A 16930-nucleotide genomic window follows, 5' to 3' on the forward strand; every position below is an offset into this window, starting at 1 on the left:
ACAATTTATTGCAAGTTTTTTTTTTCTCTAAAGAATTTGAATTCTCTTCTAAATTACTAGATCTCGGGGAATGAATGCAGAAATGGATCGGCGATACTGCCTGTATCAAGTCTATGTATTGGGTTATTATCCCATACATTTGAGTTTTCATTCCATACATACCAATTAGGATCTCTATAATCCATTTCATTGTAAATACTTGGCTCTTCATTAAAGATGCAAATTGGTTGAATACACTTACTAGGTAGACACTCGCTCAGCTCTGATGATGGCGTCAAGAACTCTGATTTTGAGATATATTCATTATCTTGATTTGTTTCACACGTAGAAGGTTCAATAGCGTTATTTGTTTTATAATTATTGCAATTTTCTGTGAATGTAGGAGTAACAGGGTAAATCCCAACATCACTTGCAAGAAGGACACCTGGTGGGGATTGCTGGAACTCAAGGCATGCGCGTCTGAAGTTTCTAGGAGAAAACTCTATTTCTGAATTCGATGGCACAACTTCGCAAGTACTTTCAATTGTTTGAATTCTTTGCTTATATAAGTCGGGATCATTTTTAATAACATTTTCTTGTCTTTGTTCAAAGCCTTCAAAACGACTGTAGTTCTCAACCGGTTTTCTGTTTGATTTAGAGTAATGCTTATCAACTTCTAATTCACTTTGAATGAACGATACTTCATTTTCGGAATAGATTGGCTTGTTTTTTTTAAATTGATCTATTGATTCCTTTTCATTCATGCATCTGTAGTTACTTATAGATTCTCGTCTTTTTTTAATAATGGCTTTTTTAACTCTTATTTGATTACCAACTTCGGATTCTTTTTCAGGAGGATCTTTAAAGAAATTAGTTTGCTGCAAGAAATGTGGTACAACGTGAATTAGTGGTGCATTAAGAATGGTTTCAAGCTTAGTTTTTCCTTGGTTAAGTAATCTTTGCAATTGATGGTATCTGTTTTTCACTGCATGCGTAGTTCTTCCAGGAAGATGTCTTGCAATATCTGCCCATCTGTTTCCCCAAAGATTTTGCTGGTTTAAAATAAATCTGTCCTCAGAAAGTGACCAATCGCCTCTTCTGATTCTTGGATCAACATGCGATATCCACCTTTCTCTACATTGCTTTGCTAATCTATTTACGTTAAGTGTTGAATTAAGCAATCTAGCCGTTTCAGACCAGCTTGATGGTCCAAGCCGTTGAACTAACTGATACAACAGCTCATCCTCTTCTGCATTCCAAGGCTCTTGGGGCATTTATCTTTTTATCATGAGAAATACCATTAAAACGATATATATTCGTGAAAAAAGAATTTGTATTCTGCTTTACTATCTATTTGTGGGGTACATGCTACCTTCACCGCAGAGTAAGTTGATATCGTTGCAACGACAATACATCTTCGGATGTCTCTTTAGCTATAATTGGTACTGGATATAGTTGCGCTATTTAACTTGATGTCTGGAGTATTAATTAAATTATAAATTGGCGGTAAATGTGGGAATAGTTGCCATTTTTTTGTAAAGAAACAGCAACATTCTGTAGAAAAACAAAAAACTACCGCCTTAAATTTGCTTTTTTTTTTTTTTGATCTGTTACCATGTAATTATACTTCATAAATTTACCATTTTAATATAAAGTATGGCGGCAATTATGTTGGCGCAGAATATTCAGATTGCAAATCGTGACATTTTCTAAAGATGAGCGAAGTAAATAAAAAGAAGAACAAGACAAATACTAGATACAATGATGAACAGGAAATTAAAAATCTCAAGAATAGAATTGTTATAGAGCTCCCATGTAGAGGAAAATCTTGGAATAATCCTAATCTCTTAAATCACGGTGTTATTAATAACAAAAATGCTGAGCTCCCTGTAAAAAGAATTAAAATTGAGGATATCATGAGTCCGGATTTATTCTCTGATCTACCAATAAGTAGAAGAACTTTGGAAGGTTTGAGGGCGGAAGGCTATTATCAGATGACGTTGATTCAAAGAGACACACTACCTCATTCGCTACAAGGAAGAGATATAATTGGTCAGGCAAGAACAGGCAGTGGAAAAACTTTAGCGTATGTAATACCGATATTAGAAAATATTTATAGGGATAACTATTGTTCAATTGATGGGCTTTTATCTCTGATATTGACTCCAACCAGAGAACTTGCAAGCCAAGTATTTGATGTGATAAAAGAAATTGGTAAATTTCACTCGACCTTATCAGCAGGATGTATTGTTGGAGGGAAAGATATTAAGTCAGAATCATCTAGAATCAATATGCTGAATATTCTTGTTGCAACTCCTGGAAGGCTCATTCAACATATGGATGAGTCCCCACTCTGGGACGCAAACAATTTGAAAATTTTAGTAATCGATGAGGTGGATAGAATGCTTGATATGGGATTTTTAAACGATATAAAAATAATTTTAGATGGTATTCCATCTTCATCTTCGGGAAGACAAACCATGCTTTTTTCTGCTACAGTTTATTCGTCAGAACTTTCTATTAAAAAAATTGAAAACTTGTTTCGACCTAATCAGCTAGAAAGTTTTTCTCTCGATAACATAGGGGCACTACCTAAAAATCTTCAACAGCTATATATTAAAGTTGCAATTCATGAAAAAATTGATACTTTATTCAACTTTTTGCGTACTCATAGCAATAAAAAAATAATTGTTTTTGTTTCCTGTTGCAAACAAGTTAGATTTTTATCCACAGTTTTTACAAAGCTAAAAATAGGATGTAAAGTGTTAGAACTTTATGGAAAGCAATCACTACAAAAAAGACTTGAGGTGGTTCACAATTTTTATACACATGAGAGTTTGGTAACGTCGAATGAAAAACTCAAATTAAAAAATATAGGAAGAAATTCAAAGTCCTCTTACGATGGGGCGGTCTTATTCTGCACTGATATCGCATCTAGAGGATTAGACTTTCCCAAAATTGATTGGGTTATTCAATTAGACATTCCTGAAAATGCAGATACTTATGTTCATAGAATTGGTAGGACAGCAAGATATATTTCTAAAGGTAAATCATTACTGTTTGTTATGTCTAATGAAGGCTATTTTTTAAAAAGTCTATATGAAAAAGGAATAAATACAATTAAAAAAGTTACTCCCAATGAATATGAGATGAGATATACGATTCATTCTTCACTGCAAAGCATTTGCGCTTCAGACCAAAATATAAAAGAAATGGCAGAAAGGGCATTTTCTGCATATATTAAGAGCCTTTTTATTTTAACTCCTAACGATAAACGTGAGGAACTTAAGAAGTTGGATTTCTCTGCATTTGCACTATCTTTAGGATTAGCAATTCCTCCTAAAATCAAAATTAACAACACAGAAAGTGAGAAAAGATTAATTTCAAAACATTCTTCCAAACTCCAAAAATTTAAGGAGAAAATCAGGCAAAAAAAGTTATCAAAAAATTTGGATGACAATGAAGATATAAATTCTAATAGATTATTACAAAAAGATGACAGCGAACCAATTGACATATTGTCGGATGAACTAATTCTTTTTTCAAATAATGAGTCTGCTATAAATCAAGAAAAGTTATCAGCTATTCCGTTAAATAAAAAAGTTGCCACTGATAAGTTGAGATTTAGATCTGATTATTCTGGTAAAATAAGAGGGCATGGAAATTTTGATTTGGATAAGAAACACATATTTTTCAGTGATGATGAAGGGCCAGGTACAATTAATGAAGATAATAAATGTGAAAACTTAGATATTGATTGTCAGAGAAAATATATTGAACAGGTTAAAAATCGTTTGAAATGTCAAACTAAAAATGATAAAGAAAGAGATAGAGAAAGAGTGCATGAAATGCATGTTAAAAAAAGAAGAATTTCGCGTCAATTTAGAAGTGAGAAATCAAATAATGCCAATGATATTGAATTGATTGAAAGCAGGGAAGAGGAAGAAAGCAGAATTTGTGATGAAGATAATTTACACAATTTAACTACAGCGGCTTTAGAAAAATTAGGAATACAAATATCAAATTAGCGCAAAACATAATATAAAAGTTTGAACTACAGAAAAATTTTTTGAATAAATTCTCGATGAAAAAATATTTTATAAAATGCAATATGGATTTGGTAATAATTTAAAGTTATACTCAGGTATTGATTCAATTTTTAATTTAAGGAAGGTCAACAAAACACGGCATATAGTTATCCATGCATTTGTTCGAGAGACCTACGAAATCTTTCTTTTTTTATCAGCAATATCACTATTATATTTTATTTTAAGCGGATATGATGGGAGCAATACTATGGTTATTGCAAATGCATTAAGGCTCATTTTTACAATAGGATGTTATTTGGTTTCTCATCGTATGAGAGAAGGAGACCTCTCATTACTTTTATTATGGCTAGTATTACTTATGAATATTTGTATTATTCCAATTTTTAGTATTGATATATTCTACTTCAGAATGCTGGATATTTTGTCATATTTTTTTTTATTCTGGTTCACTGGTTTTCATCCTATTTTTATTTTTATTAATGCAATAATTGGACTAGGATCTTTATCTTGGGCAAACTTCAGAATGCTATCTGCAATAGATATAAATTTATATGAAAGAAATGTTCTTCAGGCACTGAGCTTTACTTTATTATTCACAAGACTTTCAGTTGGCTTGATAGTTCTAAACAACATTTACACAAATTGTTCAATAATTAGGGATATTACTGTTAACAAAATAAAATCATTATATGATATTAAAGTTATTATTGAAAATGAAAGCGAGCTGATAAAACTTTCAAAAAGCCTTGGTATTTCATTAAAGCAGCTATCAAAGCAATCAGAAGACTTAGATAATTCAAACAATACAGAATTACTTAGAGTTGACTCTGACAATTATTCGTCTTCGATGTCATTAATAAATCCATCTTCAATACATTCTGCAAATATATCTAGGGCACTATCTTTTGCAGATAATTCAAATGAATCTTCTTCAATAGGGTCTTCAACTTTTTTGAACACTCCAATACAATCTATTGATGACTTTGAGTCAGTCCCTCATTCTTCAACTTTACAGGGATTATACAACCGATTGTTGATTAAAAAAAAAAACGATGTTTTTGAACGTTTTTCTCCATCAATGACATTTATTGACAAATATAGACAAAGAATGAAAAAATTATTTAGGAGCTTAATGTATAAATGCGAAAGTTTTATATTAACTATTAGATTTGCAGAGTTCCCAGATTCTACTCTTCCCATTTCAACAAAAGCTGTTTCTCAAGTTTTTCTTGACCAGGAGATCGAAGGTATGTATACTCAATGGTTACAATTTTACTCTTGTAACACGATTGAACATTCTCTCCATTATATATTATTATCTTGTATTATCGTTCCACTAATGTCTTCAGCAGAATGGCTTTTATTATTTTCTAATAAGTCTAAACAACTACTATGTATATATTCACCTTATGTGTGTTTAATACAGACTTCAAATAAAAGAAAAATCATTTTTTTCATTTTTAGAGAGGGAATTCAAGTTATAGTTTCTATGATTTTAATTGGAATGATATATATCCTCTGCAAAGTAAATAAAATAATTAGAAAAAGAGAAAAAAGCAAAAGCGATCAAGAACATCTTCTGAAGGGAGGCTCCATTAAGGAAAGAATAATCAACGCTTTTTCAAGAAAAATTGTACTATATCCTAAATTTTCTGAATCTATTCACTCCTGTATTCAATGGTTAAGCATTATTATTGGGTCTTGGACAATTTTTTGTAATATAATTGACTGTATTTTAATGGGTAATATTTCATTAAGATTTTTAACCCTTTCATCAAGTTTATTGATTGCAGGAACATACTTGAACCTGAGAGTTTCTTCAACCATTATTGTATATTTAATTTGGGGTCTATTTTCCTTTATATTTACAGTAGTGATTTCTGGAAGTATTGAGAAATATATTCCTTGTATAATTTCAATTTCCATCCCTGCGGCTTCGATAATATTCCTTCAAACAATACCGTTGGATCGTGTAAGAAGGATATTATTCTGCAGGTATGTATTACCTTATATTTTATACATTCAACATACCGCTTTTGTGTTAAAAGATTGCGGAGAGGATATAAAGAAGAAGTTGTCTAATAAATATGTAAGTTCTAGCATGGGCATTAGAACTGTCTACAGTAAATAATATAATACAATTTTCTAGATTACTCTGAAATTTAATCTTTCAATAAGAAATGTTTAAATTCTTCCGCCCAATAATATTTCGCGGACAATAGGATTTAGTTATCTTAAAATGAAAAAGATAAATTTTTTTCAATATTACATTGGGCTTTTTGTGTTTTTTATTGCTTTATTTTCAGAATTAGATGCCTATTCAGGTTCTTTTACCAAATTAGAAGATTTTGGTTCGAAAGGATACAGAGTTACCACTGAAACGTTCAATGTTACTGCAAATGCGTTTTATACCAATGTTGAAAAGGAGATTAATGAATGCGTTGATTGGTATTCAGTAATTTTTACTTCAAGAAGTTTTGGGCAATTAATAATACCGTCATTACCTAATGGACTATTTATTTTTTTCTCTAAAAAAAGGGCGATTAAATGCAACAAAGACGAAAAGATTAAAGAGTACTTTCTGTCAATCCCAAATATTAATCTGGGATTTGATATTTCAGTTATAAATAATTTTACTAAACTATATTCTAAAGAGGAAATAACTTATGAACTGAATAAAGTTAATAAGCAGTTTTATTTAGATATATTAAGTAAATCTAATCCATTCACTCCAAACCATCCCGAGTTTTTTTCCTTAGAAGGAGAAGAATTAACTTATATTCATTTTCCTCATTTAGAAGTAGAAAGTAAAATCTTAAAAAAATTGCTTCAAGGCATGTTTGAATTAGATTTAATTAATTCTCAAACATTAAGTTTGCTTAGATTTTCTAATAAGAACCATTCTAATAAGTGGACGACGAAAATTACATCATTTACCATAAATAAAAACAACACCGGAAAAAATTGTGAAAGTGGGAATCTGGAAGTTGTGAGAAAGTTGAGTGGGTCTGGTTTTCACTGGAATCTTGAGACGGAACTAATTAATTTTGAAAATACGCCAATATTACTGGACTCTTTTAATCGGGAAATATTTGTGGATATTGACGAAATTTCTCAAAGAAATGAAAAGAAGGTTGATGGCATCTTAGTTCCTCTTCACCCCGTTCACATTGAAAGACCTAGTGAAGAGTCAGATAGTTCAATGTTGTTGAGCATTGGAAAGTCATCAGATATACCGATTCATGCAAGATATCAATCAGCATGTAATGGCTGTAACTTCAAAACGGTTAAGATAGGATTTCCTTCAATTGTTATTTATGAGAAGGAGTCAGTCGACAAACATTGTTTAATTCCGAAATTAAGGTTCGAGATTGCAACAAATCAGAATGTAAAGACGGGGAGTTCACAGGAGATAGTAATTAACATCCCTGTCGGGAATAGTAAGGATATCAACTACGTTTTTATTGCTACTATATTTACGATAATCATTACAACGGTGACTACTGGGATATCAATAAAAAGGTATTAAGTAGTATTGTCGTTAATCTATAAATTGTTTTAATATTGCGAATTTCTGTAATTATTGTCGAGCTTCCTTTTAAGTTCTACGTATACCCCATAATGGTCACTGAGAGTAACTAGTACAGTTGATCCAACACAACCAAAACACCAACCGTCAACAAGAACTCTAGGTTCTCTTAGAATAACGCTAGACTTATAAGGTTCGTATTGAGCCAGCTTTTTGGATAGATGGGTTGGCGGGAGAAATATATGGTCACATCTTTGACCATGACAATTACTGTGCGGACCGATAACATTAAGAGGATTATTTGGGTCCCATGTAAAATCGGATGAAAATAGTTTACTACTACAATAATCTTTATTACCTGGAAAGTATTGTTTAATTGGATAGTTCTCCTGAAATTCATTTATATTATTTGAACAATTTGAAGATTTTGTAGTTGACACAACTTCGATACTTGTAGATTCTGGGGAACATGATGAAAATCCTCTTTTAGCTACCTCAACTGCAGCCTTTGCAACTGCAAATGATGAAACAAGCTTATTTACTACTGCAACATCATCATTTCCTTTATTTATGCTTGATGACCCAATACTCATATTAATCATCGGAGTGGTGTCAATTTCAATCCTAGTTGAGAAAGAATCGTTACTAGAGGGAGTTGCGTGTTCTTCCTCCTCGATTTGCTCTTCTCTATGAGCAAAATTTTCTTTAGAATAGCAGCTTAAATCGTCGTAAAGGTCATCCATATCTATGTATGTTTGCTTCCCTTTATAGTCAAAGTCATTTTGCCTAGATTTTAAGTTTATTTGAGAACTTATATTCGATGAAGCGGATGTGCTATATCTATTTTCATGTTTGAAACATTCAAAGCAATCTCTCCAGCCTCTATCAATAAAATAGTTATAATTACTACCACAGCAGTTTGGGGCTGCATTTAAGTCTCCTATAATGACAGGAACCTCTCCTCTACGGATTGCATGATCACAAGCTCCTAAAAGTTGTTCAATTTCCTTGTTTCTGAGTGTTTCAATTGTTTCTGATTCAGGATTAACCGCTCCACTTGCCATATGAATATTAAATAAGGTTAAAGGGGATTTATCCATTCCTGGTAATTGAATTGTTACCTCTAACATTCCCTTGCTGACAAACCATTCTTCAATCAATGTTACATCGCTGAAACATGTGAATCTTGCATTTAATATAGGATATTTACTAAGCACCAACAATCCATTATGTAGTGCCAACTGATTATGTATAACAGATATTGGCTGCCATCTCATTGACTTTTGATTCTGGCTTTGTTTTGTTTCACGAGCAAAATATGGATAAACGGGCTGTAAAGACTCAATAATATAGTCAGAGTGTTTTTCATCAAATACTTCTTGCAACGCAATAATATCAGCATTTATTCCCCTTAATGCTGATGGGATCTGTAGTAACCTGTGAGAAGTATATGGAGGGTTTTGATACAACTTTACTCCACAAATACGATATTCAAGGAGCCCTGCATTAAATGTAAGAAAGCTTATTCGATCAGGAAGTTCATCTTCGTCCGCCCACATTACTAAGAAATATTAAAAATAGCGGAAAAATTGCTGTTGGGGTTTAGCAGGCAAAACAAACCGCAAATTGCATGATACGTAGATAATTATTTTGTAAAGCTAATAAAAGAGGAAATAGTTTTGAAAAATTTTTAAAAAAATTATTTGGATTGAAAATTATTATTCAGAAGTTTAAAAAAAAATCTTATTTAGCATTTATAGTAGTAAGTAGATATTTTCATATTGATTATACAAAAATATATAAATCTAAAACTTTTAAGATAGTAATCTAATCAATTTAACAACTTAGTTTCGAAAACTTAATTTTTGTCCTGCTTTTCTTCTTTTGTTTTGTTTAAATTTTGAAAAAAGTTTTGCCGCGGTTTTTTAGGTAATTAGTAATAGGAAAAAGAGCTCCACACTTCGGTGTGAGAACTTTTAATGTAAATACAATTAATTTACCGATGATAAATGCACTGATATTAGAAAAGTTCGCTGTGAAAAGTAAATACACTAACTCCCAAATAAATTGCGTGAAAGAATGCGAGGATGGCTATTTAGATCATAGAGAAGAAAGAAACAGAATTAATATTCAAGATGATTGGGAATATCCTAGGAAAATATTAATCGGAAGCAATAAGTCGGAAAAGCTGTTTTATTGGTCGGAAAGTGAGCAGAAGCTCTGTTATACTGAGAATGACTATCATCGGAGCAAGTGCAATTACGAGCTTATTTCCAATAAAAAAGGCAAGAAAACTAATTCAATAATAAAAATGATCAAACCAATTAGTTGGTATGAAACTTATTTCTCAAAATTTGGAAGATGTAATATGTTTATTAATCAGAATGGTGAGCTTTATTTTGTTAATGATAGGAAAAACCAGAGAGTTATGACCGAAAAAATAAAAATAGTTGTAAGTTTAATCCCACTTAAGGAAGGAGTAATAATAGTTGGGTATGACAGAATTGAGACGAAGTTAATGATAAATATGGCCATATTAGGCCATCCACTTGAACATCCAACCAAGATTGTTCTAAAAAGTTCAAGAAATTTATTTGATAAGAGTAATGAATCAAAATTCAACAAGGTTGTGATATGGGGTTCAGTAGACTTTCCATTAATAATGGTTTATGATCAAATAGAAAAAAATCACACTTTATATGTCTATAGTTATTTTAATAATAATTCATCACTAATTATTGAGTCCATTTGGGAAGATTCTTCAAAATATTCAAAATGTGCAGAAACAATTTTTATTTCAAGAACTATTTTTGATAACAATTTTATGATTTCATACCACATACCTTCTGCTTCAGAACTTAAACTAGTCATTTTTTCTGAAAGCGAATTTAATGATGTTTGCTATGGGAAAAAATCTATTATTGAAGACAAAGAACTAACATTACAAACGATACATAATGTGAAAGATGTGGTACCAATTACGTTTGGGCACCAGCAAGAAAAGCATGAGCTATTTGGAATTCATTATTTATTTGGATTTAATTTTGTTAAGTCAAATCAACTTTTTAAACAAGAAAAATCCCAAGAATTACCTGTTTTTTCCTTAATCTTAATAGATACGGGAATGCTTTTACTTTATTCAGGTTCAGAGCTAATTATAAATGTAAATATTACAAGTGAGCAAATAGGAGATTTTGAATTATTGGGAATTAGCTCTGGAATTTCAAATAATTTTGATGCACTAGTCAAATTGAACGGTAATCATTCCAATAAAGATCATTTGTTGGGAATTAGATGCTCGATTAATCTACTCCCTGAAGATTTTTTAGTCCAAATAATAACAAAACTACTAATAAGAATTTCGAATAAAGAATTTTCAGTAAGCCTAATTAGGGAGATTTTATTGAATAGATCAAATAAACATTGGGATATTTTACGCAAAATATTATTAGGTGAGACTAAAGATATTAATACTGAACAAGAGTTAAAGTTTTCGAACATGAGCTCAAATGGTTCAATTGAATCTCCGATGTCAAATGGAGTGTATAAAAAGATAAAGTTATTTTCAGATAAAGATGTTTGCTCAAATAATAAGTCAAAAACATGGCAAATATTATCAAAGTTTTGGGCAAGTTATTTGGAGAAAAATAAAAAATCACCGTTTGATAGAATTGAATTCTCAAATTTAATTTCTAAGGGAATAATTCCTCATGAATTTTTAGAGGGGAAAAAGTATGAATATACTAATTATTCAAACAGTGGATACCAAAATTTAGAGTTTAAGGCCAGTCCACAGTGTATGTACATTTTACATGCACTTTATGAAGAACTAAGCTTGTTCCCTCAATTTAATGCTTTAGATAATTACCAAAACCGATTGATGAAGGATATTTTAATTCCTCTTTCAAAGAAACTACTCTTATCTAATTATTATGAATACTACCAATTTTTAGATTCTTCATTTAATTTCATAAATGAAATAAAAGACGATTCAAATTTTTCAGATTGGAGCTTTCCTCCAGTATTATTAGACAAACTATATTTTTTTACAAGGTTTTCCAAGAATAATAAAAAAGACATTTATTTTAAAGTAATTGAGAAACACTTTCCTTTGCAATGCTTTACTATAAAACTTTATGAACAATTACTCAATAGATCTAAAAACGGAGAGATAATTGATTTAATTTCTAAAGTTGGGATTACTAACACTATATTACCCATTTTAAGCCCAATTATTTCATTTCCAATTGAGAAATTTCTAAATAGCTACTCGAATAATGTTCCCAACTTGAGTTTCGATGATAACAAATACTTTTTGTTAGGAAGACTAGACATGCTAAGCTACGCAAAAAATATTAACTCATCTTACTCTAGTGTTAACCTTAAAATTGCAAGTGGGTCAGATAACATTGCAGCATCTGTTCTCCCACATGGAAGGAACACTGTAGATGACCAAAAAAGTATGTTGGAAAATTTGCAGGCCTATTATAAGAATAAAGTGGACCCATTCAGAATAACTTCAGCCGAAAAAAGAACGATAATAGAAATATGGAAAAATGATCTGACTGAATATTCAGATATTGGATCCTTTGAATTGTCCTATAAATGGTGTTTTCAAGTATTCTCCTATGACAATAGATATTGCGATGCACTGGAGCTACTTTCACTAAAAAACCCTCCTCAAATATTACTTCAACGCTCTTCAGGTGCATACCCTATTGATGAAGAATCTTGGGATGAGTTTCAAAGGCAAAGAGTAGTAGATGCGGTACAATTAGTTTACACTAGCTTACTTGGAAGAGCAGCATGTACATTTGGCGGATCTTCATTTGATATTTCAATAAATAAAATAAACCGTCCCGTATTTGTAAATAAAATTTATGAAGTTGCGTCCAACTCTTTGATAAGCGTTGACATAGAGAGATTTAAAGAAGTTTGCTTTGACATATCAGTTTGGAATGAATTTTATATGGGAGTTACTCAATCCCTGAATTATTGCTACCCATACTCTAAATTACCTCAGGATGGTTTTAACAAAAATAAAAAGCTCTGGATAATTGAGCAGATGGATACATTCTCTTCTCAAGAAGATATTCCATTTATATCTGGTTTTTTATATGGGATCTCATTAAGTGGATTCTTTAAAGCGGACAAATCTGATTCAATAACAACCTTCCCTTTAATTTTGGAGCCAAAAGAGATTTATAAAATTCTAGAGAATGATGGTCAATCAATAAAAACTTGTTCGATGTTGTTAGCAACCGCTATTTCTGCCCTCAAATCTCAAAATACTACACTTTTAAGGCTTTATTTAATGCATATTCCCAGCATACTTCCAAGTATTTATACAAAGTCTCTTCAAATATCTAGCATAAGTCAATATTCGGCAATAACTTCAATTGGGCTTTTGTTTTCCCAAAGCCGTAGTCATCAAGTCATAGAAATATTATTTTCAGAGTTTCTAAGAACAGTCTCTGATACTGATGACCAGGCCTCAATTAATCCAAACATTTACTCAATATCTGTTGCAGTTTCTCTCGGAATGGTGCTCCAACCAAATGAGGAATCAATTAACACATCCTTTAATACAATGATAGAAGATGACATTACTAACGCTTTGTTAAGCTGTATTTCGGGAAATAAGCTTCCTAAATTTCTTTCGAGCCTTGCATCTGGTCCAAATCTTGAGCATTATACAGAATTTTCTGGACTTGAAAGGTTCAAGTACCAAAATGAAAATATGGATGTGGGAAATAATTCAAAATCAAATAGTAGTTTATCTTCTGGTACAAACAAATTCTCAAACTCTAGTAAAAATTACTGTTCTAAAATTGTGGACTCAACTTTGCTTGCTATCCCTGCGGCACTTTCTCTTTCAATCATGCATATTAGAAGTAAAAATAAATCAATTTCAAGTTCAATTTCTATACCATTTAGTCGGCCAGAAGAACTAGTAAATTATAGGCCGGAGGTACTTATTTTTATGTCTTTAGCAAAAGTTGTAATTGAATGGGAAGAAAGTAGCATTCCAAACAAGGATTTCATTTGTAGTCAAATCCCTAGTTACCTCTGGTACCTCCCTTCGGACAAAATCTTCCCTTTTCCAATTACTTCAAACAAATGCTCAGAGATCGAACCACAAGTTAATTCAAAGCTAATGCACTGCATTTCTATGGGAACTTTAGATTGGATTCACTGTATCCAAGCACGTATTGCTATTCTCTCTGGGATAATTTGGGGGCTAGGCATAGTGTTCGCAGGGAAAAGGAATATCGAATTAAAATATACAACCACAACAATACTTGAATACTTAGATAGAATTCCTTTAATTCAAATGCCTCTTAGTATTGCATCTACAATTAGAGATAAGTCTATCTGTAGTACACACATTACAATTGACAGGTGGTCAAAGGAGCTTTGTATTAGAGTTTGTCTTACTAGCGCATCTTTATGTTTTTCAGGAAGTGGTGATAAACAAATTTTGATGCAAATAAAATATTTCAGAGCGCAATTATTGGAGTCTGCTCAGTTATTATGGACTAGTTCAACTGCTATTTCACCATTCAGCATATTTTCCATACCACCAATTGAACATGTCCATAGTCAATTAATGGCGTATAACAATGCTCTTGGGTTTCTTTTCTTGTCTGCCGGGCATTTTTCCTTTAGCAATAAAGACAAACTTGGTTCGACATTTTTAATATTAGCAACACACCCAATATATCCCAAAGATTCTTCTGATATTAGTACTCCAGGAATAATATTCCAACCATTGAGATATCTTTTCATTTCAGCGATGAACTACGGTCGAAGAGTTGTTATCCCGAAACTTGTAACTTGCTCGCCGGAACCTTTAAATGATAGTTGCGATTTTAGTGGTATTATTTCAGAAGAAAAAATATATGTCCCCATCTCAGTCGAGCTTAAATCAGGCAAAGTTCAATTTCAAAGTGGGAGGACAGAATATTACATTCTTCCTACAGTTTTACCAGATTGGGAAGACATAATAAATATTAAAGTACTAGGAGATACTTACTGCCCAATTTTAATTGATTTTAATAAAGATAAAGATACTAATTGTTATCAAAGGCTAATAAAAGGGGAACTTTGGGTTCAAACTAAAAACAGAAATAATGGTTATTGCTGGAATGAGGCAAACCACATCATCAATCAAGTTAAAAATTACCAGTTTCATAATTTCCAGATATATAATTTTTATGACAATCAATTAAATAATAAGCAAATGCTCTATAAATATTATGGGCCAAACAATAAAATTCTTTCTGCTAATTCAAATGTTTTCAGTCGATGTGACGAAATAAGCGATTTATACAAGAATTTCTCGCATACGCTAGTGCTGGAAGAAAATAAGTCGTTTTATCGTAAAATGAATAATAAAGAAATGCATAATAAAAAAGCTGGTTGTGCACCATGGCGTGGTGCTATTTTAAACAATTATATAGATCAAATTCTTTCAACTTGGAATAAGATCAACCAGGATGGGAATGGATGTGAAATTCTATTATCTCCTGAAATTATAAAGATATTGAGAATCACACTTAACATAGATAATGACAAAAAACTACAGACAATACTTCTAAATATTCATCGTAGGCTGCAAGCACAAATGAGCGTTTTAATTCGTTGTGTTAGATACTACTACGGCGCACACAATGGAACAAGAATTCCATCCTGCGATGAGAAACAGTCACTAAGGTTATTTCTTTCTCTAAATGGTATGCCACTAGCTTCCCATTTTAACTTTATTATGAAAAAAAAAATTGAATCAAACACAAAGATCGATACTCTGCTTAGAAAAGATTATAAAAAATACGAGGAGATCATTGCTCCTATATTAATTATGGAACTCCCTACATTATCTTCTTTAGGGCTTCAAATTCTAAAAGTGTTTATATACGAACGCTATTTTAAAGCTCAAAGTGCAAGCTCGCAATCAATAGAAGCTCAACAACAAATAAAATTAATGCTTACTCGTATATTTTCTTCTAAAAATTACTTTTAGCTCAATCCTGTAATATATATATATATATATATATATATATATGCTTATTTATGTGTATATATTACAAGATAGGTAGTTAGTGATTAATATTATTCAATATCCATTTATTTCTGTAATACCTAAGCGGCTATTTTTAAGTGGGCAAAAGAAAGATAATTTGGATTGCATAATAATTGTGTGAAGTAGTAAAACAGCATTTCAAACTACAACTATGAATGTTTTGCTGTTATTATTATATCTATCCTTGATTTACTGCTCCTACTGTTCAATTCAAAGAGCAGGGGTGAAGCAAATAAATACTTTAACACCTCAAAGCATAGAACGTAAAGAAGGAACGATAATTGATCAAAATTCTAGAAACTTTTGCCAGTATACGGACTTTCGTTGGTCGAGCTGCATTTGTGATAGGAATATTATGATTGGTGTTCGATCTTTGATAAAAGAGCAGACAGAAAATTGCTCTCCCGAAGTTACAATTATTGAACTTCCGTGTGACAAGTCTTCTTGCAATCAAAAACTTTTAACTACATCAGATGGTGTTGCATGCCCTTCGCTTGCAAATATTGATGGAGTATGTGACCATTCCAAAAATTTTTTGACTGATGTTATGGCAAAATCATTTGAAATGTGCAGATCATTTTGCTCCGTAATGGTAAATTGTACGCACTTTATTATGGATACAAAAAACTCAAGATGTAAACTTTACTCTGGAAATAAAATATGTGGTAAAGAGGCTCCTGGAATTACAACAGGCCTAGCTGGCTTCGACACAAACCCATGTTCAGAATGTACAGTTGGTATATGGGGCGGCTTATCAGAGTGCAAAAAACCCGTAGACTTTGATCCTAATCTATTAGGGTGTGGAGAGGCTGTCCGCAGAAGGATTTCCAATGGTGATGTTGATGCAGACTGTCCGTACAGGACTGAGACTTGGACCTGCTCATTGCCAGGGCAAACCTGTGATATGAGAACTGAAATATCTGATATTTATCTAAAATCAAAACCAGAAAATGATGATAAATCAGAGTCTTATAAATTATTGGAAATTTCTCTGATTTTTGCAGGAATTGTCACAGGGATTTTAATTTTTGTACCAACTTCACTTATCTTTCCTAAAATTGGCCAATTTTTTTATGGAAAAAGGTTGTATTCTTTGCTGTCTGGGAATGAGTTAGATTCAAGCCGAACTCCTGTAAATGAAACGATTAACAATCCGGATGACTATGAAGAATGGGAAGAGGACATGAATGTAGAGTATGAAACGGAATTCACAATAGATAATAGATAGTTTCAGAGTCAAACTAAATATATTATTTGAGTTATTAATATTAGGCATTCAAGAGATTAACT

At 31.7% G+C, this 16930-nt stretch overlaps 7 protein-coding genes across 7 annotated transcripts; 5 read left to right on the top strand and 2 right to left on the bottom strand.

Moving 5' to 3' along the window:
• Positions 1-56: 56 nt before the first annotated feature.
• Positions 57-1253, bottom strand: cgd6_2250 (myb proto-oncogene protein, putative; the record flags this gene model as incomplete). Its single annotated transcript, XM_001388286.1, has 1 exon — positions 57-1253. A coding segment is annotated over one exon (1197 nt), but the record flags the coding sequence as incomplete, so codon positions are not given.
• A 441-nt stretch (positions 1254-1694) lies between these two features.
• On the top strand, positions 1695-4007 carry cgd6_2260 (Hca4p helicase DBP4 (helicase CA4). EIF4A-1-family RNA SFII helicase; the record flags this gene model as incomplete). The annotated part of the gene is made up of 1 exon (XM_627583.1): positions 1695-4007. One exon carries the CDS (start codon positions 1695-1697, stop codon positions 4005-4007), a length of 2313 nt encoding a protein of 770 aa, XP_627583.1.
• Positions 4008-4083: 76 nt separating this feature from the next.
• cgd6_2270 (hypothetical membrane-associated protein with 12 transmembrane domains) lies at positions 4084-6159 on the top strand (the record flags this gene model as incomplete). The annotated part of the gene is made up of 1 exon (XM_627584.1): positions 4084-6159. One exon carries the CDS (start codon positions 4084-4086, stop codon positions 6157-6159), a length of 2076 nt encoding a protein of 691 aa, XP_627584.1.
• A 108-nt stretch (positions 6160-6267) lies between these two features.
• cgd6_2280 (hypothetical protein with signal peptide and 12 or more transmembrane domains) lies at positions 6268-7557 on the top strand (the record flags this gene model as incomplete). Its single annotated transcript, XM_627585.1, has 1 exon — positions 6268-7557. One exon carries the CDS (start codon positions 6268-6270, stop codon positions 7555-7557), a length of 1290 nt encoding a protein of 429 aa, XP_627585.1.
• A 29-nt stretch (positions 7558-7586) lies between these two features.
• On the bottom strand, positions 7587-9116 carry cgd6_2290 (sphingomyelinase C precursor; the record flags this gene model as incomplete). The annotated part of the gene is made up of 1 exon (XM_627586.1): positions 7587-9116. One exon carries the CDS (start codon positions 9114-9116, stop codon positions 7587-7589), a length of 1530 nt encoding a protein of 509 aa, XP_627586.1.
• A 443-nt stretch (positions 9117-9559) lies between these two features.
• On the top strand, positions 9560-15580 carry cgd6_2300 (Cut4/Apc1p/TSG24 family protein; meiotic check point regulator and 26S proteasome regulatory complex; PC-rep repeats; the record flags this gene model as incomplete). The annotated part of the gene is made up of 1 exon (XM_627587.1): positions 9560-15580. The coding sequence occupies one exon, from the start codon at positions 9560-9562 to the stop codon at positions 15578-15580; it is 6021 nt and encodes a 2006-aa protein (XP_627587.1).
• Positions 15581-15791: 211 nt separating this feature from the next.
• cgd6_2310 (CpTSP6 extracellular membrane-associated protein with a signal peptide, an apple domain, TSP1 domain and a C-terminal transmembrane domain) lies at positions 15792-16868 on the top strand (the record flags this gene model as incomplete). The annotated part of the gene is made up of 1 exon (XM_627588.1): positions 15792-16868. One exon carries the CDS (start codon positions 15792-15794, stop codon positions 16866-16868), a length of 1077 nt encoding a protein of 358 aa, XP_627588.1.
• Positions 16869-16930: the final 62 nt, after the last annotated feature.

Source organism: Cryptosporidium parvum, chromosome 6, assembly GCF_000165345.1.
Source record: "Cryptosporidium parvum Iowa II chromosome 6, whole genome shotgun sequence".
Lineage (NCBI taxonomy): Eukaryota > Apicomplexa > Conoidasida > Eucoccidiorida > Cryptosporidiidae > Cryptosporidium > Cryptosporidium parvum.